Source organism: Oryx dammah, unplaced genomic scaffold (assembly GCF_014754425.2).
Source record: "Oryx dammah isolate SB20612 unplaced genomic scaffold, SCBI_Odam_1.1 HiC_scaffold_19, whole genome shotgun sequence".
Classification (NCBI taxonomy): Eukaryota; Metazoa; Chordata; class Mammalia; order Artiodactyla; family Bovidae; genus Oryx; species Oryx dammah.
In genome coordinates this window covers 34,064,588-34,088,119 of record NW_024070203.1, presented here as the reverse complement: position 1 = coordinate 34,088,119, position 23,532 = coordinate 34,064,588, and the positions used below count along the sequence as shown (strand labels likewise).

Genomic DNA, 23,532 nt, shown 5'->3' with positions numbered 1-23,532 from the left:
CAATGAGTCAGCTCTTCACATGAGGTGGCCAAAGTACTGGAGCTTCAGCTTTAGCATCATTCCTTCCAAAGAAATCCCAGGGTTGATCTCCTTCATATTGGACTGGTTGGATCTCCTTGCAGTCCAAGGGACTCTCAAGAGTCTTCTCCAACACCACAGTTCAAACGCATCAATTCTTCGGCGCTCAGCTTTCTTCACAGTCCAACTCTCACATCCATACATGACCACAGGAAAAACCATAGCCTTGACTAGACAGACCTTAGTCGGCAAAGTAATGTCTCTGCTTTTGAATATACTATCTAGGTTGGTCATAACTTTTCTTCCAAGGAGTAAGTGTCTTTTAATTTCATGGCTGCAGTCACCATCTGCAGTGATTTTGGAGCCCCCCAAAATAAAGTCTGACACTGTTTCTACTGTTTCCCCATCTATTTCCCATGAAGTGATGGTAGCTTAACCAAATTCTAATAGTAAGCAGCCAGGATTCATACACTGCCTCTTACTACGTAACTAGTATTTTTTTTAAAAATAGTATAAAGTTGAATATCTGCAGCCCAAAGTACATTATTTTCACTCAGAAATATCAGCTTCCTTATTTTTGTCTTAAGTGAGTGTGATACAGACCATGCCCCGTTCCTGTACTGTTTTTTTTTTTTTTGTTTCACCCTCTTGCTGGGGGTTTGTTCCTACTGGTGATCACAAGTAGTGAAGGTGGAAATAAAATTTTGGAGGGCAGCTATTTCTATGTTTAGCTAAGCCTTTTTGAAGTTATTTTAAATCAAGTGTAAAAAGCAAAAGGGGATTCCCTGGTAGTTCAGTGGTTAAGATTCTGAGTTTTCAACTGCTGGGCCTGGGGTTCCAGCTTTGGTCAGGGAACTCAGATCCCACAAGTTGTATGTGTCAGGGCAAAAAAAAAAAGACTACAGAGAAAGTTGCATTCATTCCTTTATTTGAGCAATATTTGAGCAAGCTACTGAACTTGTTACAAAAATATACACGGAGGAAGTCAAAAGTTTTGTTTCCAGATTATTTGAAGGTAAGGGAGATCTTCCAAAAATGAGTACTTTTGAAAAGTTAAAAAAATCCTTTTGTAAAGCTAATAGCACAAATACTTTCAAGAGGGAGCGGACATATGTATACCTGTAGCTGATTCATGTTGATATGTGGCAGAAAACAACAAAATTCTGTAAAGCAATTATCCTTCAATTGAAAAATAAATTAAAAAAAAAAAGAAATACAAGTATGTGAGTTCCGTAAAACTGTGAAGATACAAGACTAGACTCTATTTAGAAATATAGAAAGAAATACAGTGAAAAAATAAAAGCTAGTTCCTGACCTTAAGGCTTCTCAGTTCAATATATTTCATCATCTTTCTGTTAGAAATTTCATACTTCTGGGAAGAAAACTGCAAAATATGTTGCAAAATGTGTCCTAATCTCCAGAAAGAAGCACAATTTTCCCCCTTATCTAGAAAAATCATAGTTTTCACTAAGTAATGAGCTTCTGGGTGAGTGTTCATTTCCAATATTGTTTTTTATCATCAAAAAAATTTCTATTGAATAAATGAGATATAGTAACCATAAAACAGTGTGCTGCACTTCTGGGAAGTAGACGCTTTCTGTTGTATAGGTTATGTAATGTTATTGGTGGACATCGGTTAATAATAGTATAAGTAATAATTGTTTGTGGTTAGCTGTAGACTCCAATTTATCCCATAGCAACATGTTGACCAAGCATATAAAAGTGAAAATAATTTGATGAGTCTCACCTATGTTTTAAGAATGTAAAATTAAGGGGGTATGGTGAATAAGTTATAAGTCATTGATCTTTATGCCTATAGAAGTTTTACATCATCATTATCATTGCAAGAAAATGTTTATGAACTACCCACATGCTTGGGGTGTTGTGCTACCCCTGTTTAAACCACATTAAGGAGACCTTATAATAAGAAAACACCTCAGCAACTATTTAAGTTCATCCTGACTCCAGCCCTGGTTAATAGTGACCATTGAGTCATGTAAAAGAATGAAGTGGGACTTCCCTGGCAGTCTGGTGGTTAAGACTCCATGCTCCCACTTCAGGGAGCAAGGGTTTGATTCATGGTGGGAGAAATAAGATCCCACATGATGATCATTAAAAATTAAAACAGCATTAAATATGGATTTTGAGGGGATAAATTTGACAAAATATTAGGCCAATGGGGCTTCCCTGGTAGCTCAGTTGGTAAAGAATCTGTCTGCAATGCAGGAGACCCCAGTTCGATTCCTGGGTCAGGAAGATCCCCTGGAGAAGGGATAGGCTACGCACACCAGTATTCTTGTGCTTTCATTGTGGCTCAGCTGGTAAAGAATCCGCCTGCAATGCGGGAGACCTGGGTTCGATCCTTGGGTTGGGAAGATCCCCTAGAGAAGGGAACGGCTGCCTACCCCAGTATTCTGGCCTGGAGAATTCCATGGACTATACAGTCCATGGGGTCGCAAAGAATTGGACATGACTGAGCAACTTTCATGCTATTCAGTTCTATATGGTAAAAAGTATAAAACATTACTGACAGAAATCCAACATTACCAAAATTAATATCTATCAGTTCTTAGATCAAAAGTTTCAGTTGTCAGATTTCCTCAAATTGGTCTGTAGACTCATGAGCCTCTCAATGAAAATCCCAAAAGCCACACACACCCCTTTTTTAAAAATCAGCATCAATTTAAGAGTTTTGAGAGCCTACAAAATTTTAAGCACTCAGATTCAGGACAAGAATGATTGAAAAAACAAAAAAAAACCATGTATAAGACCTTCAACTTTCAGCATTTTGGCTATCATGTGAGTAATGTGAAGTTTTTTGGTTTTTTAAAAAAATCTTTGCTCACATCTTCCTTACCCTGGACTCCCTAAGGACTGTTAAAAACAAAATTCAAACTGGGGCTCCGTAACAACCTAGAAGGCTGGGATGTTGGGGGAAGGTGGGAGGGATGTTCGAGTGGGAGGGGACATGGGTAAACCTATGGTTGATTCATGTTGATGTTTGGTAGAAACCAATGCAATACTGTAAAGCAATTGTCCTTCAGTTAAAAAAAAAAACACATAACTTCAACTGAGTAAATTAAAAACTAATGGCTTTATGCAACCATTCACAAATTGGGCAGCATCCCATATGGCAAATAGAAAGGAGGTCTGAAGAGCTGCACAGACAGAGGACTTTTAGAGGTAGAAAGAAGGTGGGAACAAGAGTTCAGTCGCTCAGTCGTGTCTGACTCTTTGTGACCCCATGGACTGCAGCATGCCAGGCTTCTCTGTCCATCACCAACTCCCAGAGGTTGCTCAAAATCATGTCCAAGTCAGTGCTTCATCCAACCAACTCATCCTCTGTCGTCCCCTTCTGCCTTCAATCTTGCCCAGCATCAGGGTGTTTTCCAATGAGTTGGCCCTTCACATCAGATGGCCAAAGTATTGGAGTTTCAGCTTCACCATCAGTCCTTCCAATGAATACTCAGGATTGATTTCCTTTAGCATTGACTGGTTGGATCTCCTTGCAGTTCAAGGGACTCTCAAGAGTCTTCTCCAACACCACAGTTCAAAAGCATCAGTTCTTCAGCGCTCAGCTTTCACATCCATACGTGACTATTGGAAAAACCATAGCTTTGACTAGACGGACCTTTGTCGGCAAAGTAATGTCTCTGCTTTTTAATATGCTATCTAGGTTGGTCACAGCTTTCTTCCAAGGAGCAAGTGTCTTAATTTCACGGCTGCAGTTACCATCTGCTGTGATTTTTGGAGCCCCCCAAAATAAAGTCAGCCACTGTTTCCGTTGTTTCCCCATCTATTTGCCATGAAGTGATGGGACCGGATGCCATATTAGTATTTTGAATGTTGAGTTTTAAGCCAGCCTTTTCACCCTCCTCTTTCATCAAGAGGGAGCAGATTAACTCATTTTTGGGGGGAGATGGAAGGGATCCTATCAGGCTCTCTAACACCCTCATGCCCACCAGGAAACTCCAGACTGATTCTGACATCTTGCCAGAGACTGAAACAGACAAGTTCAGGTAGTGAGTTTCGTTTGGTGATGAAGTGGGCTTGGCAGAAAGGGCTTGGTTCCATTTGGGGCTGGTTGTTACTTCTGACAGATTGCGTTTATCTTTCAGGGCTTCCCCGATGGCTCGGTTAAAGAATCTGCCTGCAATGCAGGACACACAACTTCGCTCTCTGGGTCAGGAAGACCCAGACCTCCTCCTTAGAGGAGGAAACGAGCAACCCACTCCAGTATTCTTGCCTGGAGAATCCCATGGACAGAGGTTCCTGGCAGGCCTCAGTCCATGGGGCCGACTTAGCATCTAGACAACAACAATATAGCTTTAAATTTCTCCACTAGATTAGGACAATGTCATTTGCCGTCTGGTTCTACAAGAATGAAGTCAACAGTCCCTGACCTTCGATACCCCCTGAAAGGAGTTCAGGGTGGAGATCAAGAATGAGGCATCCAGGGACTTACCTGGTGGCTCAGACAGTAAAGAAGGAAGCATCTGTGTTTCAGGAGAAAACTCGAAGAACAGGCCTTCAGATAGTAGATACTTCGAGGTGAAAATTTTTATGAATCCAAACTAGTATCCTCCCACCTTCAGAAAAGCACCAAAACCGTATTTTCTCCTGACTACCAGCAACCTACAGAAATGCTGCTTGACCGTCTCAACGCTTGGACCAAAATCGTATAGATGATGACCTCGCCCACGCCCCCCATTCCAGAGATGCTCCTCAGCGCTCAGAGGCTGTGTCCCAGGGTACAGTCCTTAGTGAGCTCCCAAACAAAACGGGACCATAGGTCACAAGTTGTGGCTTTTCACCAGTGGTCAGTCGTAACCTTCCGAAGGTCAGGGCATTCTCACTTTTAAGTGTGCCCGTCTCTGCTCCTCCCAGACCCCACCAGGTAGTAGAGAGGCATTGGGCCCCCTCCCGTGGTCGGGTGCCTAAATCAGTATTAACTCCACATCCGCCCACCGGTGAACCGTGGAAACCCGGTGACAACCGTTTCCCTCTCCAGCTGCAGTTTAGAGGAGGAGGGGAGCGGACCCCCGAAGTAAACAGTGGAGCGGCCCCTAAAAGAAACGCCGCGAAAGCTGCCCCAAGTCCCCACCTTCGCAGGGCGGAGACGCGATGCCCGGGGTCGGCAGTGACCGCGCGCCCCGGCCCGCCAGGCCCTCCGCCCGCATGGAGCATGCGCGGCCCGCGCGCGGAGGTCAGCTCTGGCAGCCCGCGGCCGCAGCCAACCGGGCGCCACTCGGCGGGACATTGTGACGCGCAGGCAGCGGCGCGGAGGGCGGCAGGGACGCGCGGGGCCGGAGGGCGGTGCGGGGCCGGAGGGCGGTGCGGGGCCGGAGGGCGGTGCGGGGCCGGGGGGCGCGCACGCGCCGGAGCGCGCGCCCGTGGGCGGGCCCGACTCGCCGCTCGCACGCCCTTGGGCCCGGCCGGGCGCCCGCTCCGCCTTCCGCTTCCGACGCGCGGCCGCTGGAGCCGGTGTATGTGCGGCAATAACATGTCGGCTCCGCTGCCCGCCATCGTGCCTGCCGCCCGGAAGGCCACCGCCGCGGTGAGTGCGGGCGCGGGCGCGCGCCGGGGAGCCCGCGGGCCGGGAGGAGGGGGTGGGACGCCTGGCCGGTGGGTCGGGTGCGGTCGGGCGGGGGTGATAGACGCCGCCTGGCCCGGGTGTGTGCGGAGGGCGCGGGGTCACGGCGAGCGGGAGGCTGTTTTCCCACCCTCGAGCTCCCATCCCCATCCTGAGCCCCCGGCCCCGTGTACCCATTCTGAGCTCCTAGCCCAGATCCCCGTGTCCCCATCCTGAGCCCGTGCCCCGATCCCCTTGTCCCCAATCCTGAGGCCCCAGTCCCGATCCACTTGTCCCCATCCTGAACCTCCAGCCCGAACCCCCGTCCCATCCTGAGCCCCCCGCCCACATCCAGAGTCCCCCACCCGCCCCCGGCCCCAGGACCTCCCCCACCCCGCCCGGCACCCCACTCCCAGGCCCCCGTGTGAGCGGACGGCGCCCCAGCCCCAGGCAGCTCTGGAGCAGGTTTCTGCCTGTCTGTGGATGGGAAAGGCCTTAAGCCCCCAGGAACAGGACTTTATTTTCGCACCTCAGACCCCTTATCTCAGAGTTTGAAGGCTTAGTGTCGTTTCCGATCAGGGGTGCCACTGCTTAGGAAACTTGTGCGTGAGGATCTCAAACTTTTACCCCGGGAAGCTCCTTTTTTGTGATGGAAAAATTCTGCCGTGTAGGTGAGACTCTCACGGTCTGACCTGAAAGAGACAGCTGTGTTCTGTAGAATGTGATCGTTTGCCCAGAAGCATGTCTAACTGGAACCTCAAGAAGTGCTAAAACCCCACGTAAGTTAAGTATTTTTGCCGCTTCAGCGAGGTCTGTGGAGATAATTAACTTGCTGAAGGCAGTGTTCTGTGACTCCTGGTATCCAGCTTAACCAGAGCGCCGGGCTGTGACATTCTGGTGGTTTCTTGGGGTGTTAATCAGTCATTGCTCTCTTCTCTTCTAGGTGATCTTCCTTCATGGATTGGGAGACACAGGGTAGGTACCATCCTTAGTACCCTGATGAACGAGGTCATGCACCCCTACAGGAGCAAGAATTCACTGTTGAAGAACTCTAGGATTGTATAAAAAAAACTGCTAGTTATATTTCTTACACTTGGATCATGAGATAGAATCCTGTCTTTTTTGATTCCCAGCCCTACCCCCTGCAGTTTCCCCCATCCTCTTAATTTGTCATGCATCAACTCCTGTTTCTGGAACATATTAAAACTGCAAACTCCTCCTTGAGTTGCCATGGATACTGGATGCCAGAGTTGGAAGGTATGTTTGTAGAGCTTGCACTTGAGAACTTTCTGGAGGTGAAATTTCAAGGCAGTTTGAGAAGAACTGGTGGATTTTGTGTAGTGAGATACTAGCAATGTGAGTATTCTGAGTGAAATCTTAGATGTTCTGTTCAAAAATCAGTTGAAGGGCAGAGGATACAGTTTAAAGATTTGTTCGGAGGCTTATCAGACACATGGCTTTAGCCCTGTGGTTTATCTGTCACTCAGCTTTTCTCTGTATTGAGAGCTTTTTTGCAGGGGAAGCCGGGGAGCTACGCCAGGTCTTAGTTGCGCCGACCCAGGATCTTTGTTGTAGTGGGCAAGATCTTCCTTGCTGCATGAGGATCTAATTCCCTGAACAGGGCTCAAACCCAGGCCCCCTGCATTAAGAGCTCCCAGTGTTAACCCCTGGACCACCAGAGAAGTCCTGAGGCTTTTTAAAATTTAAATCCAGGATTATCTGTTTGAAATGTCAGTCAAATTGTTGTTATAAAATTGTTACAAAATTACAGAATTGGAGGGAAAGTGAAACAAATAAATTTTGATAAAGGAGCCAAGACACTATTGAGTCTTTACAAGGAGGCACTGAGCTAGAATTAGATTGTCTTAAAAGCGATTGATTCCAAGTATCCTTTTAGGCCTCCCAAGTGGAGGTCCATGCCTTACATGGAGTTATGGGAAGGGTTATAGGGCTTTATGGTCAACAGGTAGTCCTATGAAAAAGACTTGTTTTCCTCTTTATTTACCCATCTATCTATCTAATCCAGAGGTTTTTAGAGAAGCCCTATTTTATTACCTGACAGAGAGCATCTTGGTCCCCTGCAACTTTACCAATAAAGAGTTTTGAAGCTTGAAGAATCAGGCCACGAGAAAAAAGCTTTATTTGGAGGAAGGTTCTGTGTGGACCCCAGTGTAGCCAGATACTTTAGACAGAAGTTAAGAGTGAGATGGTGATGAAAATGACCACCGTGAGATTATAAAGGCTGAGAGCAGCTGTGACATCTTGACTAAGAGTGAAGTTTATATAAAAAATTAGAAGTCTGAAGGACAAAAATTAGAGGTCTCAGTTCTGACAGTGCTTGGTGGGGTGGCACCAAAGAAAGCTGACATTTAACTGGTTCCATTAACACGAGAAAATTCGGCACCAGCCTATCTGACAAATGGTAATTCAGTGTTTAAGATAGTTTTTGGAGAACTGAAGTTCTTTTGTCAGGTTGACTTGCAGGGTGAAGAGGATTAAGCGATTCAGTTTGTTGCTATAAAAATGGGCAGTTTTTTTTTTTTTTTTTTTTGGTTAAGGTTCTTTTTTGCAGGGCCAGCCAAGGTGTGCTGTCTTAACTTGAATCTAGCAGTCTACGTCCTGTAGATTCCTCATGAAAAGTGTTTGGTGGCCAAATGAGATTGGGAGACCCTGTGTAATTCCATATTTTCTCAATTCCCATATGTCATTTTCCCCACATTTTTATGTTTCTGAGATTGGTATTCATCTTATATGTGTTTATTGTGATGGTGATTTTTTTTTTTAATAAAAAGATTTTTTTCAGTGGTGCCACTTAGATTATATCTTCATGTCAAGGGAATATGATATGGCTTATTCTCCCTTTGAAGCTTTACTGTATGGGCACTAGCATGTTTAAAGCTCTGAAAAGTTCTGCAAGAAACACATCTGACCACATGTTCCTCTGCATAACCTGTGTAATAAAATGTGTTAGTCCACACTATATTGCCTGAGATCAGTTTTCCTTCCAAAATAAAGATAGCTTTTGTTATGATTATGGAAGTGTTACATTTGTCTTATAAAAAAATTCAGATTCAGATATATTTGAGAAGAGAATGAAATCAGTTGAAATCCTACAACACAAGAGATAAATACTTTTGAAAGTATTTTTAACTTTTTTTTTTTTTTAATACGTTCAAAGGTATAGAAGAGTTGCAAGAATAAAGGGGCTTCCCAGGTGACTCAGTGGTAACTGAGTGACTCAGTGGTGACTCAGTCAGGAGTCAGTGATTCCTGACTCCACCTGCCAGGAGAGGAGACTGGTTCGATCCCTGGTCGGGAAGATCCCCTGCAGGAAGAAATGGCTATCCGTTCGAGTATGCTTGCTGGGATAATCCCATGGACAGAGGAGCCTCGTGGACTCCAGTCCATAGGGTCGCAAAGAGGTGGACACGACTGAGTGACTGAGCATATGCTAGAATAAAACAGATTCCTCGATTCCTTCTACTCAGATTCACTGAGCTCTCTCTAACATGTTACTGTGTTTGCCTAAACTTGGAAAAGTTGTCAGTACCATGGTTCTTTACTTCCCAACTTTAGCACTTACCTCCTAAGCACGAGCACAGTCTCCTGTATAACCACAGAACAGTGTCTGCTTCAGGAAGTGTAGCACTTCTTTAATGTTCTTATCGGTCTACCCTGTTACCTAACAGACCTTGGCAGCTGCCCCAGTAATGTCCTTTGTAGTAATCCTCTCCGCTTGCCCTTCAGTCCCTGCCGCGCTGCCCTGAGCAGCTGCAGCGCTTGAGTCTCTTTTAATCTGGGACAGTCCCTCTGCTCCTCTCTGGTGTTCAGGATGTCTACCTTTCTGCACGGATGGGACTGGTCCCTCGTTTAGGTTTGTGTGGCACTTCCTTACATGGAGGTTCAGCCACATTTATTGCCTCACGCTGGGAGCCAGATGGGGTCCTCTGTCCCATTACTGATGCCGCCCCGGGTCACTCGGTGAAGATGGTCTCTTCGTTTGGGGCTTCTCTGCCGCCATGTTTTCCCTGTGTGGTAAGCGCAAGTCGTGAGGAGGTGCTTTTAAAGGATGCAAATCGTACAACGGACTTTCACCCAGGGCTTTTTGCGTGGGTGAGTCTCACTGGAGGCAGGTGTTAGTGTGACGTGGTTCTCTAACTGCCACTCCCCTGGTGTTTTTGGCTTGACCCTCCTCACTTCTGTCATGTGGACTCATAGAATCACTTAACAGGTTATGTTCCATCATTGTGTAAAATTTTAGCTGCTTCTATTAAAATAACTTTACAGTTACATGAAAGTTACAGAAGTAGTATTTAGAGGTCCATGGCAACTCACTCCAGTATTCTTGCCTGGAGAATCCCATGGACAGAGGAGCCTGGTAGGTTACAGTCCACGGGGTCGCAAAGAGTCAGACATGACTGAGCGACTTGACTTTGCCCTTCACTCAGATTACCCAGTTGTTAACATTTCTCACACATTCAAGAATAAAGTTGCAGGCCTGTTGCCTCATTACTCTACAGAGCTGCAGTGTGTTTTGTAAGCAGAAGGCACGGCCATGTGGCCACAGCATACCCATCAGTCAGGCCATTCGTGTTGAACCGAAGCTCCCGTCAAACCCACTGTCCACAGTCACATCCCTCTGCTCTGACCAGCAGTGTCCTTTGTGGGTCCAGATCACAAGTGAGTTAGTCAGGTTGAGCTGTCAAATCTCCTGAGGCTCCTTCAGTCTGGATCGGTCCATCTTCTTAGCTTTGGTGACCTGGACCTTTCTCCCCGACGAACCAGTTCCTGGGTGGGGTGGCCCTCGGTCTGGTTTATGTGACTTCTCGCTTTTGGTAGGGACACCGCAGAGGGTGCCATGCGGGTCCCGGGCCCACACTGGGTTGATTTTTGTGCCTCTGACGATAATTTTATGTTTCACTACCTGGTTAAGATAGTGTCTACCAAGTGTCTCCAGAATAAAATTAGTAAGTATAATTGCACTTAAAAAGTATTTGGTGGGGAGATGCTTTGATTTCATAAAAATGTCTGTTTCTCATCCATTTTTCACCTTTGGATTTAGCATCCATTAATGATTGCTGTCTGCATCTGTTATTGTGATGGTTGCCAAATAGTGATCTTCTAAAACATTCCTTCATTCTGTGTGTATTCACTGGCAGTCTACAATATCGTTTCAGCCCTCTCTGTGTTTGCCTTTTCAGTGAGGTTTCTGTGTCCTTAACCCTTTTGGGGAAGGTGGATTAAAATAGAGAAGTAGTTAACAGAAAAGCAGTTAATGTTTATTTCAAAACCATTTTATCCAAAAAAGGCTTAAGTTACTTTTATTTTACCCTTTAGTAGAGGTAATGGGGCTTCCCTGGTGGCTCAGTAGTAAAGAATCCGCCTGCAATGCAGGAGCCACAGGAGATGTGGGTTCAATCCCTGAGTCGGGAAGATCCCCTGGAGGAGGGCGTGGCAAACCCATTCCAGTATTCTTGCCTGGAGAATCCCATGGACAGAGGAGCCTGGCAGGCCACAGTTCATAGGGTCACAAAGAGCTGGACACAACCTAAGCAACTGTGCACACAGAGGTAACATGTAGAAAGTACCAGGTGTAACGTCAAGTGTAAGCAAGTAGGGACCTGTGTGTTTGTAGTGCGATCCCATTCTTGTTAAATCTGTGTTTACCTCTCCAGAGATAGCATGCAGAATTTGGAAAAAAATATGTTAAAAGATTAACTGTTTATTTCTGGCTGGAAGGATTTTGATAATGTTTATATTTTTCTAGTTTTTCTGTTACTCCATTTTGAACATACATATGTCCACATTTGCACAAGGAGCGAATGTTAAAGTTGTTTTACTTTTGATGGTGTAGTAGCAAAAGAGAGATAGCAGACAGTTGCTTTACCCCTCTGATGGTTTTTTCTTCGTATAAAATGAATTATATCATCTATCTTGGCTATTTTGTTAGGCACATGGTTGGAAGATTATAGAGTTTAAAAAAATACACTTTGTAGATTTGAAAGCCCAGTGAAGTATATGAAAGAGAAAACAGTGCTCTCTGGTAAAGCTGAAATCACACGCTTTGGGTTATTTCTAGGTTGGCAGTGCTTTTTTAAGGGGTGAAAATTTATCCTTACAAATGTAAGTAACTATTTATTCTGTTACTAACTAACAGGACTGTAAAACAGTATCTAATGGCGTTACTTCTCCACCAGGCATGGATGGGCAGAAGCCTTTGCCGGGATCAGAAGCGCTCACATCAAATACATCTGCCCGCATGCGTAAGTGTTTTCAGTTTTCAGACTTGCAATTTGGAGTCCAGAGAAGAAGCATCATGATAGCTGTACTTTTCCAGAAAAGCATTTGTATATGTTCAGCTTCAAACTAAAGATTAGTAAGTTCTTTAAAACATAAATGTGACCTGGTTACCTTGAATTTTTCTTCCTTTTTTTTTTTTAAATTGAGAAATTTAAAATAATGTTCCCTTGGATTGAACTCACAGCCAGGAAAATTCCTGTAGATACACAGATACCTGTTAAGCTCTGAGGATATCCGTGAACTGTCTCTGAAGGGGATTTACCTGTCAGGTTTGTGACTAACTTGAAAACCCTTTCAAATTCCATCAACTAGAGACAGTATGATGCAGCACGGAGAGAACACATACTTTGGAGTGTGTAAGATACGGCTTTGAATCCTGAAAGTATTTGTAGGTGTCCAAAAGATACTAGTAAGTTTTGAGCAAATTCAGAAAGTCCCTGAGATGAGCAGGTCTTAGATCAGAGGGTGCTGAGGAGTGGTAGCCGTGGAGAAGCCAGTGGGATGAAACAAGTGCTGACGGGTCAGTAGTTCGGCCTTGGAAGTGGTCATAGCAGCAGAGTGGATAAGTACGAAAGAGGAAGAATATCTGAGACTAGGTAAGAAAAGGTTCCCTCCTCTTCTTATCCTGTAATACAGGCTTCATCTTAACCGTTGTCAGCAACAGCTGCATAATGTGGCCAGAGTTGCTGTGTGCTTCTTAATGACTCAGGCCAGAAACAGGATTCTTGATGCTGCTGGAATTTCTGCTCTTGTTAATTGGCCCCCAGATTGAATTTGGTATAAACCTATCTTTGAACCTAGGGAAGCAAGTTTATGTCCTCAAGGAAATTTCACTGAGATTTTGTGACATCTAAGGTGGACTTGTTTCTCAAGTAAGAAGGATGGTGGTGAGATACAGTTAGAGTGAGTCTGTTTTCTCCTTTGGTACCTGGCTCCAGGCGGGTGGTCCAACATTGTCAGCACAGAACTGAGTTGGGTATAGTGGACACTCAGGCAAAGCTTATGTTTTCCTTATTTATTTAGAGGTCTTGTAAGCAGGTAAGAACTAGAAAATCAGCACACATGTCATTTGAGCCTACGAGAATCGACGTCACCTTTTCTGTGCAGTAAGTTGCTTGCATCCCTTCCCCACCCTTAGCCAGTCTGACATTTCCAGCCATGTTGGCCACTGTTTTCTTTCTCACGTCTGGTCTGAAAGTATCGAGTAAAGGTGTAGATAAAGAAAGATATTTCTTTGCCAACTTTAGTCCATCCCAGTGGCCGCTCTTGTCTCAAGAACCATTTGGAGAGTGTGGAGCAGAGAGTTGTACAGGTGTGTGTGCAGCTAAGCAGATCATCTGTTTAAAATTGCACACTCTATGTTGTGTGAGCCTCAAGTAATTATCTGCAAAAGATGATGTTGACTAGGTTCTGTGCTATGGTGTATTATTCTTGTTTTTCTTTTTTCCTCCCCATGTAGGCCGGTTATGCCTGTAACATTAAATATGAACATGGCCATGCCATCATGGTAAGTAAGACTTCACTAATTTACTAAGAACTTTTTACTTAGGGTTTTTTTTGTGTGTGTAAATTTTTCTTGTTTTTGTTTTAATTAGAATTGCTTTTGCGTACATCAATTTTTAATGAACTGTCTTTAAGTTGCAAAGTTCTAAAGTGAAATGTAACCTTTATTTCACTGTCTTGGTTCTCATGATTTAGATTCAGGGGTAAACTTAAGGAGCTGCGACAGCAGGTAGAGGAAGAGGAGGGAGTGGGTGGGTACAAATGCCGCAGAGTCTCAGCACTTGACACACCTTTGCTCACTGCCGTGACCAGACGGGGTGTCCACCTCCTGCCTCGGCTTCTTGGCAAGCTGGTGGGTGTGTAGGGAGACCACTTCCTGATGAGCCCTCTGGGGGTCTTCAGGGTGCCAGGTGTTCCCCGTGTGCTTCACAGTCGCTCCTTTGTTCTCTGAGCCGCGTCCAGGCCACGTGTTCTTCCTGCTGCTCTGAGAGCCCTGCCCTCAGGTCTGCTCAGAAATGACGACTCCGACCCCCGGGTCCTGTTTTCCTTTTTCCTCCAGCTCCTGCCGACGTCTTACCTTTCTGGTGACTGGGGGATCCGATGTCCGTAGCCCATTCACAGCCTTGAGTGGCTGTTGCTTCCAGGACTCTTCTTTTCCCGCTGACCTTTTCCTCTCTCAGCCTCAGGCACCCACATCTCCCCTGGGCTCTGCCATCTGGAGCTGCCCCATCTCTGAAGGCACTTAGCCCAGACCTAACCAGCAGGCATACTTGTTCCTGCTTGTTTGCTCCCCTGTCTCCACACTCCTGTCAAGACATCGTGGGGACTCTGGTGTGTTGCCACCTTATCCTCTGCTTGTCCCCACCCCCTCTAACTCACCTGAACGTTCATCTGTGTCTATGGGAGATTTCTTGGCAACTCTCACAGGTTCCTGCCCACGATGGCCTCTGATTCTTGTGTCTTCCCTCTCTGACAGAATCCCTGTCTGGCATCAAGACTTCCACCTCACATTGCTCCTGACCGTAGTCTGAGCACGTAGTAGATAGCGGGGCAGACCCAGATTCAGGGCCAAGTGGTGATAGGCTCTCCAGACTGTGGTGGAGGCGGCCTGAGGGCCTTGTGCAGCAGGTGCAGGCCTTGTGCGCGAGGTGCCGCACTGGTGCAGGGCTCTCCAGCCAGTGGACTTAGGATGACTAGGAGGGAAGTGAGGAGATGGCATCTATTCGGGTGTCTCAAGGGCTGAAGATTCCTCCCCAGGTGTCAGGTTAGCCTGGGTCATTCTGCAGGTGTTTCTAACTTTAAATTATGTGACAGTGACTTTCTAATAGCATCTGCATCTACTTAGTGCAAAAGGAACTCACAGGATGTCAGATTCACACATTTAAGTTGACTCTTTGGCCTGCAGAGACAGTTGTTATTTAGTCATTAAGTTGTATCTGACTCTTTGTGACTCCATGGACTGTAGCCCACCAGGCTCCCCTGTCCTTGGAACTCTCTAGGCAAGAATGCCGGAGTGGGGTGCCATGCCCTTCTTCAGGGGATCTTCCTGGTCCAGGGATCAAACCCACGTCTCCTGTGTCTCCTGCATCGGCAAGTGGATTCTTTACCATCTGAGCTATCTGGGAAGCCCAGAAACAGTTTAGTTTGAATTTAATGTTCTAGAGAATATTTCTGGTTAGCATTTTTTCTCTGAAGTTACCATCAAAGGTAGATATTCTTAGAATCAAACAATTCTTTTAGGACTTTGCTTTGTTTTCCAGGTTTGACATTATTGGGCTTTCGCCAGATTCACTGGAGGATGAAACTGGAATTAAACAGGCAGCAGAAAATGGTAAGTAAGGAAAGTTTTATAGTAGATTCGGTTGTTATATTGCTGATGAAAACTATGCAGCTGTCTAAACTCAGGTGGTGGCACTATGCCACTCTTTTCTGATCACTCTTACCTTGTTGGACTGTTAATTATGGTCCATGAAGATGAGGTGGATGGGGAGGAATGGCGTTTTATCAAACTTGAATGCTGTCAGATGCATCATTTTGCTTTCATTGATGTAGGCAAACAGAGAAAGTCACAGAATATTTCATACTTGTGGCCAGTTAAATTTGGAAATTTTCATCTTAAAAAGGTGAAACTCCTACATATATATCAAAAGTGAAAGGAGATAAATTTGTAAAAAGGTGCAGTTATTCTCATAGTATTATAAAGAAAAATGGATCTATAGGGAGTTACCGAGTAATATAGTTAGTGATATGTGTTGAAATATTTTGCGGAAACAAAAGAATTCATCTGTTTCCCCACCTGCCCCCCCCCCACATTATTTATGGCTATAGGGAAAATTAATACTGTGTTTGGGGGTTTTAAATAATAAGGCAAATTATTCAAGCACTGTAAATCACAACCCGTGTAAAGTACTTAACTATCTATGATTTTAAAATAACAGCTTTTAGGTACAAATGCCCATGGACGGAGGAGCCTGGTGGGCTGCAGTCCATGGGGTGGCTAAGAGTCGGCCACGACTGAGCAACTTCACTTTCACTTTTCACTTTCCTGCATTGGAGAAGGAAAGGGTGACCCACTCCAGTGTTCTTGCCTGGAGAATCCCAGGGACCAAGGAGCCTGGAGGGGTGCCGTCTATGGGGTCACACAGAGTCGGACGCAACTGAAGCGATTTAGCAGCAGCAGCCTGGGGTTCATTGGAGAGAAAGAACTATAGAATGTATATGAGCAGAATGGACCATGGATAAAGGAATATTCATATCCCTCTACACTGATGAGAGAAAAAACTGCTTTACAAGTCACGTAACATAATTGAACAGTTTAAGCAGTGCCTACAAAATTGAGTTCTAGAAAATACATTCTAATTTTGTATTTTAAGAGAGTGCTTCAAGTTGTTCACTTCTTTTGACCTTTAATACACTGATACAATTTAAATAGGAAAAAATTAATAATGGAAAAGCACATCAGTGGACTTATCTTTGAAAGTATTGGTGATTTAATTTTTGGTGATTTTATTTTTTATGTTATTTTTAGTAAAAGCTTTGATAGATCAAGAGGTGAAGAACGGCATTCCTTCTAACAGAATTATTTTGGGAGGATTTTCTCAGGTAAGATAAAAGTTTGGGTGGTGTGTCATTGGTGTATTTGTCTAGAGGTCTCAATCCTTTATTTTATGGGAGTCCTGTTTTTGGAAGATGTTATAGAATATGATGTACTCCTTACCTTTAATGCTGAATTAAGTTTGATTGGACTGGGAAGTTCTCCTTTTCTAGTTTTCTCTGTCAGTGATAGGCTTTACTCTAAAGATTACGACTTGAAAGTCAGTTTATTTAAAGAAATCAATTGGAGCCTGGAATGTGTTTTTCTTGAGTAACCACAGCGCACACGTAACTATCTGTTAACAGTGTGTGCCCCTCTAGATAAAACTGCTGAAACACAGGTATGAGGCCCTGTCCCAGGAGGAGATGACTGATGGGAAATAAGGTCAAAGAAAAGAAAAATCCCTTCCTTCTTTTTCTCACAAATTCCCAGCAGTCGAGCCCCACAGACCCCCTGGAATCCCAGTCGGGTGGGATCAGAGTAGGGGCCCCGACAAAGGAGACCCCAGTTGGGGGGCTGCGCCAGCCACTTGCTGACCACCCCTGCGTCTGTGCTGGTCCCAAGGTCAGGGCTGCTCCAGCCACACCCCGTGTTCGAGAATTCCTCTGTGGTTCCCATTCTGGAGTAGATGGTTCTGGTGAGGGGAGCCAAGTCAGTCTTGGTGATATCATTCTGTCTTCTTTTTTCTTGTTATGCAGAACAGGTTTTAGATAAAAGTGTATGATGTTTACTTTTGGCATCTTTCTTCTCTTCCTGTACTTTTTCTCCCACCTGCAGTACTTTTTCTACAGTTATGACATACTGATGTTTACATCTTAATTTCAGCTCATCACCTGTTTGCCATGTCACCCCCCACCACCCCCTCAAACTGCCCTCACTGCCAATCTGTAAATCCTCCAAGGCAACAGTTTAGCATCCAGACGACCTGAATTAGGGCAGTGTCGGAATTATGGAATCATTTAGAAGTTAGAATTGAGTGGAAACATAGGTTGTTGATATGATACAATAAAAAGACGCGCTGTTGATGTGGTATTTGTTGGAAGTCACGGGCAATGTACATTGTAGTGCACACACTGTGACATAAATGTGGTTCTAGGAATGAACACTTGGTTCAGACAGGAGTCTGTCAAGGAGATTCGTTGATTAGAGCAGGCAGAAACTAAATCCTAACATCTTAGGCAAGAAAGAGTAAGTTACGAGTCTGGGGTCACATCCCAGAAGCCAGCGATGAGAATGAAGCCAGGCTGTCACAGGCAGCTCAGACTCAGGTAGCTCTCCCCCGGCATCTGCCTCTCTGCCCGTCGGCCTCACTTGCCTCGCCATCTGTGGTTGGCCTCTGCTTCCTCTCGCTTTTCCCATTCTTGAGCTTACATATTACGTTACAGTTCCAGCCACATAGAGCGTGACAGTCACCGAATTTCTCAGATGAGAAAGGCTCTTACCTCCTTGTGTGGCCCTGGAAGCTGTGGGCCAGAGTGAATACAGGCTTCAGGCCTTGGCGGGGGGGTTGTGAGCTCCTGGTCAGTGCTCCCGAGGTGTCCTCCAGACAGTCCTTATCATCCGGAATTCTTGTTTTGGAAAGTAATACCAGTTTAAGACCAGATTTGATTTTCTATCCAAGACTTTGCAGAGAGGATAGTGACTATAAATTTGGACTACCCCTCAAGCATTGTCAGGGCAGCCATGAACTTTGCTGTTCAAACTGCGTCTTGGCTGGTTGGGGCGTCACTGGGGTCTCATGACTGTCTTCAAGGTGGAGAGTCAAGTCCTGGAGGACGTGCTGCTGGGGGGTGCGTGTGTTTTTACCAGTTTGCCTAATTTCATTAGATGTCAGCCATCCAGTGTGACTTTTTTCCTAACAGATGGTATTGATAACAAGAATCACTCCCACCGCTCTTGGCAGCAGATCCGCCCCCACTGACTCTGCCTGTTGTCTCTCCAGGGAGGAGCTTTATCTCTGTACACGGCTCTGACCACACAGCAGAAGCTGGCCGGCGTCACCGCTCTCAGCTGCTGGCTGCCACTGCGGGCTTCGTTTCCACAGGTGCCTGACGCATGCGTGCAGCGGGGCATTGCTGAGCTCTGAGATGGCAGATATTGTTGAGAACAGCCCCATATTAGTAGTAGTAATATACTTAAATTTTTAGGGTGGTTTTAGGTTTACAACAAATTGAGCTGTAAGTACAGAAAGTATCTGTTTACTTTGTGATGTACTTATTTAGACTTTATCTGCACACCACACTGCCTTTACTGTGGATTGCAGAAAATGGAAGAAATGAGTGAGTCCTTAAAACAAGAAAGAAAGACGTCCCTGCTGTCATGAATTCTATATTTGATGTCTTTGATACACTGTAAGATTTATATCAAAAATTAGGGCTATTTTTAATACATAGAAATAATGTTTTTGGAATGCTCAGTATGCTCTGTGCTTAATAGCAGAATTTTGCCAGAGAATGTAGTTTTTAAATACTCAATATGTAAAGCAGTACATAATACACACAAAGGATAAGGACATTTTCAAATTCATCTTTAAATCTAGCGTTTTCTTTTTTCCTTGTCACTATATAGTAACTCTTTGGTGTCTTGCACATAGTGTTGTTTATTAACCTTCTTATTTAAATCAAGTAAGAGCTGAGAAGAACATGATTCAGCTAAAACATACTGAGTCCAGACACTGGACATATGACTAGGATACAATGTGCTTCGAGGAACTGATTCATTAGGAGAACCTTTAATACAAGCAGGGTGATCCTGTGTCCTTTAAATGAGGAGGTGGGGGGCACAGGGATGGAGGGCGTCTCATTTCTGTGGCCAGATGTCACCTGTGATGTCAGAACATGCCGTGTGATCCTCGCCCGTCTCTGGTTGTACGCACCTGACACGGCGCGCCACCCCTTTGAGTGAGTAACACAGCTCTGTCCTGTCTGCAGGGCCCTATTGGTGGCGTGAACAGAGACATTTCTATTCTTCAGTGCCACGGGGACCTGGATCCTCTAGTCCCCCTGATGTTCGGTTCTCTCACTGCTGAGAAGCTGAAGACATTGGTGAATCCAGCCAATGTGACCTTCAGAACCTACGCAGGCATGATGCACAGTTCGTGTCAACAGGTAAACGACGGGAAGCAGCGATGACAGGCATACCTCTGCAACTTTTTGCATGTGATATTTTTAGGATAAATAACATTTGATGGCTTGGGGGTTTAAAAGAAGTTAATGAATGAATTCACATTGAACCATAGGTAGTAGGACTTAGATCAAAGTTTATTTTAATTCAGCATTCTTTCATCAACTTCCCACTTGCAAACATCGTACGTAATTCAAGGACAAAAAACATTCCTTTATTAAAATCTAAAGTAGATTAAATCAAATGAGAATTTTTAATAGGGAAGAAGAGTATATATCCAAGTGACTATATAGTGAGCAGACTGTGATATATGTTACATTAGAAGTTTTTTACCGTGGTGGATTCATGTCAATGTATGGCAAAACCAATACAGAATTGTAAAGTAAAATAAAAAATAAATAAATACATTAAAAAGAAAAAAAGAAGTTTTTTAAAAGTTCTCTGAAAAGCTGAGAAGGATGAGCGCTTGTTAAGAATGAAGGACGTCAGGATAGGTTCAGAGGCTCTAAAAGGCCGAGACTAAAAACTGACTGCTCAGCACCAAGGCAGTCCAAGTTAACATTTTTTGCACCTGTCAGCCTGGCTAAATCATGTACTTTAAGGGCAGAGAAGGCAAGTAGTTAAGATTTATCCAGAAGGACGGGGGACCTAGGACTCTAGGTGTGACTGAGAAGGCAGTTGAACCCCTGATGACGTATCAGATTTGGCAAGGCTGGCAGCCAGATCCCAGGAGGGAGGGGCTGCAGGTCGAAGCCAGTGGTCTTCACAGCAGGCATCCTGTCACAGGTGCCCTGAGCTTAGCACACACACCCCCAAGCCAGGACCCCAAACTCAGTGCCTCTGGGTCAGCACACTGAGGACTCGGGGTGCACCTGGGCACCTGTGTTTGTGTGGAGGGGACCTCTGCACTAAATGGGAGGACAATGGATGGACGGCTTGAGGCAGAAAGTGAGAGGCGGTGGGGCTGGAGGAGGTGGCATCGCAGGGACCTTTGGGACCACAGAGGATGTACAGTAGGCTGGAGGTGATACCGGTGAAGGGTCTCTGTGTGCTGGGGTGTGGATCTGTGAGGTCAGACACCGGGGGTAACAGCAGGGAGCCTGTTCTGGGCCAGTGATAAGGTGGAGCCACGGGTAGGAGGCATGGAGCCACGTCCTCGGGAATGGGCTCACTTCCACGGCTCTCTAGGCCTGTCTTGGGCACCTGCCCTCCCTCCTTCAGGTGGCTGCTTGTGTGTGATTCCTCATGAAGGCACAGAGTGCTTGGTGCTACTGGTATAGCATCGTCGTTTTAGTGGGGGGGGGGTGTTAAAAGCTGGGCACTGAGGCTTAGCTGACAATAGTTGTGTGTGTGTATCATGTCTTCTCCAGGTGGTTATTGTCACTTCTCAACCCCCCTTCCCCCTGACCCCCAGCAGAACAAAGTGCATACCATTTTCCTGGGACTTCATAACACGAGAGCAGTCATTGAACGTATTAATACAATCATCACTATCATCGTAGAAAGTATTCCCAGATTTCTGTTGGTGCTTCATTTCTCTGTCACCGCTTTTTATGTAACTGTAGTAAAACTGTGGTTTCACCTTATCTGTGCACACCATGGATTTAGTTAGCAGAATTTAGTAGGGATTTCATTTCTGATTTGTGTAACTGCTTATCAGACCTCTTCATTCCAAACAGGAAATGATGGACATCAAGCAGTTCATTGATAAGCTCCTACCTCCCATTGACTGACGCCGCCAAGAGGCCTTGTGTAGAAGTGCACACCAGCATCGTCCAGTGGAGCACACACTTCTTCCTGTGCCCGACCTTGAAACCTCTAATGTTTGCAGTGTTAAAACGTTTTGCAAATATACACCAATGACACAGACTAAATAAATCTCCTCGTGGGAAATGTATGATCTTTGACATTTCTCTATATGTATTTGTATGATATGATCCAGGATGCACTAGTATTAAAATAGATGAAGCAGCCAGCTTCTTTCTCCCAAATGTAATTCAGCAAAATCATAAAATACTGCAACCGGACTTTTTTTTACTACATCACTTGAAAATTACTAGTATGCTTAATGAAAACTTGTTCAAGTGTAAATGAGCATTTAAGACATAAAGGGTTTATACGTGCTGTGACTTAGGACTATGGTCATATCCCCAAATTACATAGTCACCATGCAGTATCCATATTTTTATATATGTGTTCTTATATACTTAATGATTATAATATTAAGAATGAGGTGTTATTACATTATTCCTTATAAGAGGGATAATGCTTCTAAGTGTCCATAAAGAGTAATATTGCTCTCTAGAATTAATGGCCCTTTTATTTTGGGGACCAGGTTTTTCTTTGCTGAATATAATTTCTGTTCTATTTATCTTTTTTCCTCTCTAGAAATATGTTCTTTCTTCTTTTTATCCTTCATAACAGACCAAATAATTGCCTCCTTGCCATAGACACCTGCAGTCAATATATGCTGTAATTTGACATTCTGAATCACAGAAGTGGTGGAGTAAAAATGTATTGATACTTATCGAAAGAAACCTGACATCCCTTCAGAGTTTGTACACTACTTCCTAAACTGGAGTTTAGTCCACATTTTGGACCTTTAGAGTTACTAGAATCTTCAGTGCAGGAAATGAAAATAATTCTGTGGTTGTATTTTCCTGTAATTAACTGAAAGAATAGTTAGTTCATATTCTAGTATGTTCTGGAATATTTAAAACTGATCTTAAAATCTGTAATCTCTAAGATGATTTGCTCTAAGGTGATTCTCCTCATAGCACAGAATTTACTTATTCTGCACATATGTTTGAAACTGACTGCTGTAGGAAATGAGCAATCATTTCAAAAATTTTGCTTTATTCTTCTCTGCCAACAGACTCATTTAAAATTTTCACTGTAGTCAAATGATATTTTTAAGTTAGCTTTTGTGCAAATGTAAAAATAGCAATTATTTGATTTTAAATAATCAGATTTTTCAAACTATCGGTTAAAATTACTTGAAAATAAATTTATGGGTAACAAAAGTCAGAACTCAATACATGTGGTGTAGTTACCACACAGTTTAATACATACCAAAAGTGTACACTTGATATTTCTGAGCTGGTCATTTTTCTGCTGTATTCCAGCTGACTAGGAAAGTGTTAGGATGGCATCTTCATAAATGGGTGCTATTTGATGATGGAAATGACTTGGTATGGACTATACAGAGCATGTGAATAATGAAGCCATATGTTTATGTCTGGATTCACAGTTTTTAAACAATCATTTACTAAGTCATTTTGCTTTACCTTGAAGAATATAAACTGTTGTTTCACTGACACAAATCAGCAAGATCTAACTTATGGCAAGAAATATTCCATTGAAATACTGTGCTGTAACGTGGAAAAATGTAAATCTTTTTCACGGTTTCTATCAATGTGAAATAAAATTGAATTCTGACTTTGCTGTGACTGGCTCTTTGGAATATCTTTGACTTTTGAATTTGCCTTGGAATGGCTGTACAGAAAAGGAGGAAGACGATGATGCAGTTACAGGAATACAGGTGGAGAGAGCAGATTGATGGTGGAGTGGAGTCAAGTGGGAGCCAGTGTTAATGAGCTAAAAAAATCTCCAGTTTGATCTTAAGGGTTCCTGGCCTATTGAAGTTTTCTGTGGTGTCTCCTTCTGTCTTCTCCTTTCAAATAGTTCAGGATTTTAAAATTAGTGTCATAAATCAGTTATCCAAGTGGTTTTTTCTCCTTTTATTTCACTGCTATTTCTTTGTTTTCCCTGTAAAGGAATCCTGTCTGCCTTTTAAACAGTCCTTTGGCTTTTGATTTTGAATCAAGTGACCAGCTAACCTTTTTGTGAGGCTGCTTGTTCCAGTTGAGGGTGGCCTTCCTGCTTAAGAGAGTTCTGTGCTGAAATCTTGTCTCCAGCTTTA

At 44.1% G+C, this 23,532-nt stretch overlaps 1 protein-coding gene across 2 annotated transcripts; it reads left to right on the top strand.

The window, feature by feature from the left end:
- Positions 1-5,382: 5,382 nt before the first annotated feature.
- Positions 5,383-23,059, top strand: LYPLA1 (lysophospholipase 1). Of its 2 annotated transcripts, XM_040261225.1 has the most exons (9): positions 5,383-5,575; positions 6,534-6,565; positions 11,788-11,853; positions 13,350-13,397; positions 15,154-15,224; positions 16,422-16,495; positions 18,430-18,531; positions 19,418-19,594; positions 21,290-23,059. In XM_040261225.1, the coding sequence occupies exons 1-9, from the start codon at positions 5,507-5,509 to the stop codon at positions 21,341-21,343; spliced, it is 693 nt and encodes a 230-aa protein (XP_040117159.1). In that variant the 5' UTR covers positions 5,383-5,506; the 3' UTR covers positions 21,344-23,059. The 2 variants fall into 2 exon arrangements, with proteins under 2 accessions (XP_040117159.1, XP_040117160.1); XM_040261226.1 differs by lacking the exon at positions 18,430-18,531 and having other exon boundaries at positions 5,396-5,575; positions 21,290-23,052.
- Positions 23,060-23,532: the final 473 nt, after the last annotated feature.